Here is a 9,980-nt window from a genome sequence, read left to right on the forward strand (position 1 = left end):
TCGGGAAGACCTTAGCCTGGATCTGATCTGATCTGGCGCAAATCGTCCAGCGACCAACCCTCTGCAAATATCACCCACCCAATTCTACGGACACCATGAGTAGGGAACGCTCCGATCGACAAGAGCGGGACCGATCTCGAGATCGCCGCGCATCAGAGGCACCTCGATCCTCGGATCGTCACGACGATCGAGACAGAAGAGATGATCGAGACCGACGAGACGATCGAGACAGAAGAGACGACCGAGACAGAAGAGACGATCGAGACCGACAAGACGATCGAGACAGAAGAGACGACCGTGACAGAAGAGATGGTCGCCATGAGCGCAGGAGCCGCCACGGAGACGATATCGACGACCATGCCGATTCCCGCATTCGTCGGCGATCGCCCTCCTCTGACAGTAGTGCCGCTGAGCGCCGCTCGTCACCAGGAAGGAACAAGCGTTCCCGCACAGGCGCCGGTTCGGAGTCTTCCTCGGACTCTTCTTCGGACTCGGACTCATCCAGCAAGAACGAGCGCCGAAGGCACCGCAAAGAAAAGAAAGAGAAGAAAAAGTCAGAGAAGAAGAAGAAGGACTCCAAAAAGAAGGTGGGTTGGTTTGGGGAGGGGGGAGTGGCTCATGGCGGTTCCTCGATGGAAGCCAAGGAGGCTTGTTGAGGGGGGGGGACGGCCGCTAGTCAATGTGCAAGCAAGCACGCACATATGCACACATGCACACATGCACACCCACCTCCTTTAAGGAATGTGGAGATGAAAAGCTTGATGTATGCTGTTGCGGGGAGAGATTTGACCCTCTCATGCTCATCCTGATCATCCTGCTCACCCCGGTGTCAAATCCACTGTCCAGGACAAGAAGAAGAAGAGCAAAAAGTCCAAGGACTCCAAGGACAAGTCCAAGTCCAAGTCGTCCGAACAACACTATGTACGTATCCAACCTCAAAGCCATGATTCCTTCAGGCCCATCGCTATGAAACCCCGCGCCTGTTGACTCGTCCCCGGCAATACTAACGGGATCTCTCTGCTGCACACAGGGTGCTCGCGGTATTCTACGCAGTAGTGATGTGAGTCTTGCGTTCTCTTCCTGGATCAACGACACTGGCTCAGGGCAATGTCTCCGGATATGCCGTTGCTGTGGTGCAGCCATCGATAGACTGTATTTCGTGCTGATTGACGCAGATATAACCAAGACTGATACTCATGATATGTGTGCTCTCTCGCTCTTGGCGTGTGCTGTGTCCCTGATATCCACAGTACTATCACAAGGAAAACGAGTTTCGGGCTTGGCTCATCGACGTCAAGCGAATGTCGCCCGAGACCCTTTCAACTGTCGCAATGAAAAAGTATTTTGAAGAATATATCGAGGACTACAACACGATGACTCTGCCTCACGACAAGTACTATGACTTGCAATACTGGTGCGTAATTCAAAGGCTCTGCCGCCTTTGCTGCCTACAACCAAAAGCAGATACGGTAGTCGAGCCGGAGAGCGCGGAGGCAGTCGCCCAACGGAACATTGTCTGTGTGGGCCGTCAATGCGCAGAATGTCCGTGCACATGACTGTCATTGTTGTTGGAGAAAACGATCGAGCGTGAAAGGTTCGCTGTTGCTTGTTGCACATGCCATCGCTGACGTCTTGATGGCTCGATCCAGGGAGAGGCAGCAGATGGTGAAGGGCACCTCGGCTCTGCTGGATACCAATGACGCAGCATTTGATTTTGGGAAAGGTAAGGGCTTTACTGGCGAGTATCACTGGCTTTGGCCAGTCAACTCTGCCAGATAACCCGAGCAATTCGCTGCGAGGTTCGAGATGCAATTGGGAGCTGTGTATTGTCATGGCATGCCACCCTGTCCGCTAGAAAGGGCTGTGGGCTCCAACTCTTGATCGAAACGCACCCATTGTCATTTTCTCACTCATACGATCCGCTTGTGCATTTGTATGTGTGTATTTGTATGTGTGTATTGTGTATGTGGCAGACGAGGAGCGAGTTCAACAGGGGATTCGAGCCCAAAGATCGGCCGTGACAACCAATCCCACACCCGGATTCACAAAGGAACAAGTCCTTGGCCTGAAGAAGCTCGAAGAAGATCGAGTCGCAGCCGATCGGCTCCGCAAGATGGGCTACAAGCCCAAAGAAAGTCTGGGTGTCCGCTACGAAGGCACGTGAAGCACGAAAGCCGACGTCGAAGCGGCCGTGCTGCTGCATCATGGGAAATGTACCATGAGGCGGAGTGACGCGCAATGATGTGCAGTGGGGCGTACAGCAAACAATGGAGGAGCAGGATTCGGAACAAGAAAAGCATCCGCCATGGCCTCCTCGGCAAGATGTCTTCTGGGCTGTCTTACAGGGGCAAAGACCAGTTATATTCTCGCAAGCGAGCGGGGGGAGGGGCAAGCATCGTACAGACGAGCAGGATGTGCAAGCAGGATGTGCAAGCAGGATGTGCAAGCAGGATGTGCAAGCAGGATGTGCAAGCAGGATGTGCAAGCAGGATGTGCAAGCAGGTCGAGATCAATGAGAGTATTTGACAGGGAAAGAGAGGGGTCGAGCAGCGCGAGGCCACTGGATATGCAGCGCTGGGAGAAGAAAGAGAACAATGGGGGATAATCGGAAGAACGAGACACCTTGGAACGGTAGGGGTGCGACCGAACAAGAGCGACATGCCAAGTGCAAGAAACGAAAGAGAAAAGACGAAGGGACAAAAAGACGACAAGAAGCAAACAAAAAAAGGAAAGGCGGGGGGAATGGGACGGAAGGCGCTTGGGAGGCGGCAACGACTAGCGGCCACCACCGTACAGACTTTGGGCTCGTTTCTTGAGCGGTCCCTTCTCGGACGTGACGGATATCAGGGGGAAGGCACCGTATTCGCCCGTGGTGACGTTTGTTCCCACAGCCCAGCCGTCTTCGTACTCCTCATCGATCTCTACAATATCGTCGACATCCAGATAAAGCTCGTCATCCAAGACAGGGACATAGCGTTTGACGGTGCGGCGTCGCTTTCCATTGCCACCGCCGCTGGTGGGCACCGACTTTGTGGTGCTTTTGGGCGACTGCTTGGGGGATTGCTTGGGCGACTGCTTGCCGCCCGGCCTGGCGTACATGGATTTTGGTGTGCCGTCGTCATCTGAGAATTGGCGGGCAGGCTTCATGGTCCGGCGATCCGAGTTGTACATGGACGGCGCCCCTCTCTCGGGATAGTACGTGGATGGCGCTCCTCGCTCCGAGTTGTACATGGACGGCGGTGGTCCTCGGTTGGTCTGCTTGGGATTGGATTTGGGTGCGTCGGGGTGACGTCCCTCGAGCAGGTTCATGGTTCCGGTGGAGGGCCGAGGCAGCTTTTCGGTCATCTCATAGTCCTCGGCGGCCTTGCCTCCGCGACCAGCGGTTCCTCCGTCTCGGCTGCCAGTTCCGTCGCGACTGCCGGTTCCATCGCGGCTGTTCTTGGTCAGGAAGGCCTTGGGTGGAGTCTGATCGAATCGTGTGTACCGCTCGTTGGAGAAGCGATTGGCGTTGTAGTTGTGGCTACTGAAGTTGTCGTCGGGATCCCGGATCAGCTTGAAGAAGGCAACGATGGCGCCAACCGCCTGGAAGAGTGAAAGGGGGAGCAGCGGAGTCAGCCGTGAGGTTTTGGATGCCAATCAGAGATCAAGGGAGACGCCACAGCAACAGAACCAGTCCGACCTGAGGGGGGTTGCGGATACAACGCACGCACTCCCACAAGCACACATCGACAGGAGGCTGCTCGGGACTCACCAGAACCCAGATGTGGATGCCATAGGCCATGGGTACGCCCGTCACGATCAGCTTGCCCGTGGAAGTTGACAGGATCGCTGGGTTAGCCAACGCTGAGGTCGGCGACGGCAGGACCGATGACTTTGACGAGGCGGATGAGGGTGTGGCCGAGGCCGGAGCAGCGGTGCTGGTGCTGGCGCCTCCGGGGCCCGGCAGGCTCAGCGCCGTTGGAACTGTGATGGACGAAGTTGCAGGCGGAGCAGCAGCACTCGTCGTGGGTTGAGGAACAGGGGCTGGAGGCGGCGGAGACGGGCTATCCTGGCGACGACGGAGTCCGGCAGGGACGGCCTTTGAGGGTTTGCTGAAGCCGAGCGAGTCCATTGGGGCGCTGGAGGAGGAGGAGGCGAACAGCAGCGACGGCGAAAGCGACGGGGTCGAATATGTCTGCACCATGCTGTTTCCCTGCCACAGCACCGGGTTGGCGAGCGGGATGGTGACGACTCCGATGAGGAGGAGCAGATGCGCAATGCCGATGATGACCCACAGTGCGCAAATGACAATGTACTGGAGAAGAAGCAGCCGACGCCGAATATGGCAGGACACAGAGGGATGTTAGATGGGACTGACAGCTGGGCCGAAACCCGGGGATCGGCCGACAGAGAACCACCGGCACGGCGAAGGGAGACACCAGATGGGGCGAACTTACGAGCCAGGCAAAGAGCTTGCTCTTGCGGAGAGTCGCCAGGGCCGAGCACACCAGCAGCAGCACCATCAGCGCCGCCGTGATCCCGAGAGCATAGAATGCGCCGTCCAGCCCGAAAAAGACGACGAGTGCCAGCGACAGCACGAGGTGGGTCCCCGAGACGAGGCTCATCAGCAGCACTGGCGTCATGGTTGCGACGGAGCCTTGGAGGTGAGCGGATTCAGGACAAGTTCGAGGACGGGTTGTGTTGAGTTGTGTTGTGCTGCGGGAGATTGGATGCAGGGCCTGTCAAGACGGAGATGCCGCGACGGAGATGCCGCGACGGAATCGAAAAGAGATAGGAAGGCGGGGGAGAGGACAGCGTTCGTCCTGCGAGAGCAGCGTCCTCTGCGTGGGGGAAAGGACGGCGAATGAACAGGAGTAAGAGCCAGAGCAGAAGAGCAAGAGCAGGAGAAGGACGATCCAGCAGAGCCGCCCGCAGAGCCGCCACAGAGCCGCGGCAGGATCGATCCTTTGCTCGGGTGCGGGCACAGCAGGCCAGGGCAACAAAGGAGCGGCGACTGAGCCGGGCAGCAGACGAGGTACAGGGACACAGGCGATCCTCTGTGGGCGTCGATCCACAGACATCAACACTCGCAGTCGACAGACATCAGTGGACACTCTCAATCAACGCCCTGTGTCACAGCGGGCAAAGCCGTGCGACAAGCCCTGTATCCACAGAGACAGCAGAGGAAAGGGCCGCGATGAAACCAGCACAGCAAAACGCAAACACCGCGACCCAACACGGGGGGAGTCGGACAGCGTGTCGCAAGGGTGCTGCAATGGTGCTGCAATGGTGGTGCGAGGGTGGTGCAAGGCTGTGGCGGGCTGTCGCCAACAGAGCTGCCGCGCATTGCGATTGACACCCGCATTGGCATCGACACCCGCATCGGCATCGACACCCGCATTCGCATCGAGACTCACATTCGCATTGGTTCGGCGACCAATTGGACGATGCAAGTCCCCGTCTCGCCGTGCAGGTGGGCACGCTTCCGTGTTCAGGCGTCGCCACAGCAAGCCCACGTGCGTGCCACACATTCGCATTCACATCCACACGTTCCCACGCACACACAAGCCGACCCCAACCACGCCAGCATCGGTGCCAGGGGATCAAGATGACGGACGACAAAATACAAATACAAATACAAAAACATAGACGCACTGGCTCCCCAAACTCCATCCCATGATGACGGGCTGCACCAGTCACACCTCAAACTGAGATAGCGGCCGTTGCGAGCGAGCTCAATCCTCGGTCTACTGGCGCCATTTGAACAGGCCCTTGAGCACTTCGAGCTGGGACCCGCGACTTTCGGGCGAGGATGACCGAGCTGCTGCGCGGTTTGCGAGGTATCGTTGCAGCTCAAGCCGGATCTCTGGGGTATCGAGATAGATTGGCTGTGAAGATATGGGTGTCAGCAGGGCTCGCAGGAGGCAGTCGACAACAAGAGGCTTACCAAAATGACAACAAGGCGGAATTTGACCATCACAAGTGCCCCGGATGGGAGGAATCCGTCGAAATCCCAGCGAAGGAGGGCATGAGGGACTTTGGCGGCGTGGACACCGTGGCGAATCCACTGGAGAACCTTATCGACTTCGAACAAATCAAAGGAGGACAGAGGAAATGAAGTCGCAGCGATCTCGCTGGCGCTTGCACTGGAGCGAACAAACTGGTCACTGCGACGCACCCAGAGGATTTGGACACCATCGCAATCGTACGATTTGATCGAGCTACCATCGGGCGAAATGGTTACGGAGTACACGGGATTGGTGTGTCCATTGAGGGTGCTTTGCAGCCGATACGTCGTCATATTCCACACTCTGACGGTCGTGTCCTCAGAGCCAGAGACAATCCACTTGCTGTCCGGCGAGATGGCCACCGAGTAAACCGAATCGGTGTGCCCCTTGAAAGTATGCTTAAGGCGGAATGTACTGGCATCCCAGATCTTGACTGTGTTGTCACCGGAGCCGGAGGCAATCCACTTGCCATCGGGCGAGATCACCACGGAATTCACATCATCGGAGTGTCCCTTCAGGGTGTGCTTCACCTGGCCAGTTACGGTGTCCCACACTTTGATGGTCTCGTCATCCGAGCCGGAGGCAACCCATAAGCCATCCGGCGAGATCGCGACAACATTCACATCGTCGGTGTGTCCCTCAAGAGACGGGGAAACCTGGCTTGTGGCTGCATCCCAGATCTTCATGGTCCCGTCAAACGAGCTGGAGACGATCCAGTTACTGTCGGGTGAAACAGCCACAGAGAAGACATATTCTGTATGTCCCTCAAGGGTGTGCTTTACTTGACCATTAGCCAAACTCCACACCTTGATGGTGTTGTCCCAAGAGCCAGAGACGATCCACTCGCCATCGGGTGAGATCGCTACGGAGTGTACCGAGTCTGAGTGCCCCGCGAGGGTGCGCTTCAGGCGACATGTGATCACATCCCACACCTTGATCGTGCTGTCCAAAGAGCCGGATACGACGAACTTTCCATCGGGTGAGATCGCCACGGAGTACACATGTCTTTTGTGTCCTTCGAGGGTGTGCATCAGTTGGCCAGTGATAATATCCCACACCTTGATGGTCTTGTCCCATGAACCAGAGGCGGCCCACTTGCCATCAGGTGAGATGGCCACCGAGCACACATAGTCTGTGTGTCCTTCAAGGGTGCTTTTCACTTGGCCCGTGGTGGCATCCCAGATCTTGATGGTCTTGTCGCTTGCGCCGGAAGCGATCCACTTGCCATCAGGTGAAATCGCCACACTGGTCACACCTTCTGCGTGTCCCTTGAGGGTTTTCTTGAGTTGGCCCGTCGTGAAATCCCACACTCTGATGGTGTTTTCATCGGAGCCAGAGGCGATCCACTTGCCATCTGGTGCGATAGCTGCAACACTAGCACCACTTGTACCCCCATCGATGCTGAGCCTCACTTGGCCGGTGGCAGCATCCCATACGTTGATGGTCTTGTCCCAAGAACCAGAGGCAATCCACTTGCCATCAGGTGAGATTGCCACAGAATTCACCTGGCTCGAGTGGCATGTGAGTGTCATCTCACACGGATCCCAGGTGGGTGCTGGACCAGCCGTGACCAGGAACGGAATCTTGTCCTCGAGTTGGTTGGCATATGTCTTGTAGATCGCCGTCTGCTTCGGTGTGAATGCAAACCCCGAGTTGTACACCTGTGGTGCACTCTTGATGATCGGATCGGCAAACTCGCGGATGAATCGATACGTGTCCTTGACCAGTTCCTTCGTGGTGTCGTCGACGATGGTGCTGGGTGCCTTGACGATCACTCCTCGCAGCACAGCCAGTTGCTCGATGATCGGCTTGACCACATGTGTGAGCGATCCACACTCGAGCCAGAAGAACACATGCGTCTTGACGAACCGAGTGAGCACCGCTGCCACATCGACCATCTCGACCGACTGCCACACCGGACTCGACTCGGCCACTCCTTCCACACACCACACAAAGTGTGTGATCCAGTGGGCGACGCTGTATCGCAGCGACGGTGTGATCTTGACTGCGACCCTGTCCTCGAGGTCAGGGATCTTGTCGTGGAACTCGTAGATATCGCAGATGTTGATCACTGGGTCGTGCGAGAGGATCTCGCCGAGACATCCCTTGGCAAACACCGTGTGGAACGAGGTCGACACATGCCACGGATGGCCAGTCGATGCATCGCCGAGGAGATAGTCCGCCACCGACTTGTGGTTGAACTTGACCTCGGTGTTGGTGGACTGGCTGTCTCGGGGATCCAGTCCATTGGCGCCTGGATCGAGGACCAGACTGAGGCTCTTGAGACACTCGCGAACGACGCCGATCTCGAGTCCAAACACATCGGCGATGATCTGCGGGGTCAGGATCGACTGGGCTGTGGCGATTGCCGACACCACCGTGACCAGCTCGGCCAGGTGGCTCGACTGCGAGTGGATCTTGGCGAATGTCTTGTGATACAGCTGCCCGACATCGGCGGCGCTGTCGTTGATGTCCTTGATCGTGGCGAGTGTCACTGGGCCATCCTTGGCTGCTGCGTCGACGGTGTTGAGGATCAGGTTGATCCACACGAATGTCTTGGACTGGTCCAGCAGGATGGCGACTGCCTCGGTGCGGTTCGAGTCACTGAGAATGTCATACACTCGAAGTCGGTGGTGGATGAACACCTCGAGGTCGCGGATGTTCTCCTCGCTCGAGGGCTCGATCGTCTTGGTCGGGACTCCATCGAATGCTGCCTTGATGTCCTCCTCGGGACGAGATGTCAGCAGCAGCTTGAGCCACGGACGGGTCTTGTTCAGCTCGACAAAGCGCCAGGCAAGCAGACTGAGCAGCTGGTCGCGCGGAGAACACTCGTCGAGTGCATCCACCAGGATCATCACCGATCCCTTGGGTCTGTAGTCGCCAATGGCTTCGAGTGGATCCTCAATCACGGCCTTGAACAGATCGGGGATGCTCATCTTATCGAGGTCGTCCTTGGTGTGGCCAGCATCGAGGAGCTTGCGGCCGATCGGCGAGTACCATTTGCACAGACCGTATGCGATGGTGTTCAACACAATTCGTGGATCGCTCTTGCGGATGTCGTTGTATTTGAGGAACAGCGCCGACACCAGCTGGTTGGTGGCTGTGAGGATGTTGGCGATCTGGGCGGCAGCAACAGACTTGCCCACACCAGCAACGGCATTGACCCACAGGACAGTGTCGGTAGTGTCTTGGTTGACCCAGTCGGTGGTCTGGTCGAACAGCCACTGGCGGGTGCTCTCGACATACAGATCCTCGAGTGCCCTTCTGTCGGAAGTGGAGTCGACTGGATCGAGGAGGGATCGCAAGAGCGAATCCTGGTCGGCAGTGAGCTGGATGGGCCCGCCTTGGTGGTATGTTGCTCCTTGGTCAGTTGCCGTCTTGGTCTTGGTGACAAGCTCTCGTAACCCAGGAACGAGTCTGGAAGCACCATGAGTCAGCGATAGGAAGTGGTATCCACAAGGAGACATTCACACTTACTGTCTGAGAGCGGCTGTATCGACAGCCTTGAGTGCTTGGAGTTTGAACAGCTCCTTGAATGTCTGCTGGACAGTCATCGGCTGATTATCGAAGAGTGGACTGGATTTGTGCGCCGGAGGAAAGTCAGGGAACTTGTTAACTGGCGGAAAATACTCCTTCTTGAGGGTCTCGTCGCCGAACTTGCGAGTGGACCACATGAGGACAGGCTGAACGATGACGGGGTGGTCGGTGGCGGCGGTGTCCTGCATCAACTTGAGGGCGTGCTGGATCTGTGGATGGACGAGTGAATGTGAGTTATGGTTTGACGAATGAGACCAGGATCAGCACCTGACCCACCTCGAGGAACTGATTGTCGGGCCAGACATGTGCGTTGAAGGTGCGCTTCAGACCGTCCTCGGAGAGAATGACGATGATGACGCAGGACTTGTAGAGACCGTTGATGAAACCCTGCTCCCAGTCCATGCCGTTGCAGAGACACTGGATGTCGAGGTATGGATGGAGCGCCGTGTGGCCTCG

General features: G+C 57.0%; 2 protein-coding genes across 2 annotated transcripts; one reads left to right on the forward strand and one right to left on the reverse strand.

Moving 5' to 3' along the window:
* The first annotated feature begins 1 nt into the window (after position 1).
* BJ171DRAFT_145181 (uncharacterized protein) lies at positions 2–2,470 on the forward strand. Its single transcript, XM_053105741.1, has 6 exons — positions 2–587; positions 847–921; positions 1,031–1,060; positions 1,251–1,414; positions 1,650–1,723; positions 1,974–2,470. The coding sequence occupies exons 1-6, from the start codon at positions 96–98 to the stop codon at positions 2,162–2,164; spliced, it is 1,026 nt and encodes a 341-aa protein (XP_052965598.1). The 5' UTR covers positions 2–95; the 3' UTR covers positions 2,165–2,470.
* On the reverse strand, positions 2,471–3,587 carry BJ171DRAFT_145182 (uncharacterized protein). Its single transcript, XM_053105742.1, has one exon. The coding sequence runs from the start codon at positions 3,343–3,345 to the stop codon at positions 2,776–2,778; it is 570 nt and encodes a 189-aa protein (XP_052965599.1). The 5' UTR covers positions 3,346–3,587; the 3' UTR covers positions 2,471–2,775.
* Positions 3,588–9,980: the final 6,393 nt, after the last annotated feature.

This window comes from Polychytrium aggregatum (assembly GCF_025602895.1).
Source record: "Polychytrium aggregatum strain JEL109 chromosome Unknown BJ171scaffold_24, whole genome shotgun sequence".
Taxonomy (NCBI): domain Eukaryota; kingdom Fungi; phylum Chytridiomycota; class Chytridiomycetes; order Polychytriales; genus Polychytrium; species Polychytrium aggregatum.

What these genes read in the sequence shown, in the direction of transcription:
- BJ171DRAFT_145181 (XM_053105741.1), top strand. Translation starts at nt 96, where the DNA reads ATGAGTAGGGAACGCTCCGATCGACAAGAGCGGGACCGATCTCGAGAT. An exon ending in GTATTCTACGCAGTAGTGAT is followed by an intron (nt 1,061 to 1,250) that starts GTGAGTCTTGCG and finishes TGATATCCACAG; the next exon opens with TACTATCACAAGGAAAACGA. An exon ending in TACTATGACTTGCAATACTG is followed by an intron (nt 1,415 to 1,649) that starts GTGCGTAATTCA and finishes GGCTCGATCCAG; the next exon opens with GGAGAGGCAGCAGATGGTGA.
- BJ171DRAFT_145182 (XM_053105742.1), bottom strand. Translation starts at nt 3,345, where the DNA reads ATGACCGAAAAGCTGCCTCGGCCCTCCACCGGAACCATGAACCTGCTC.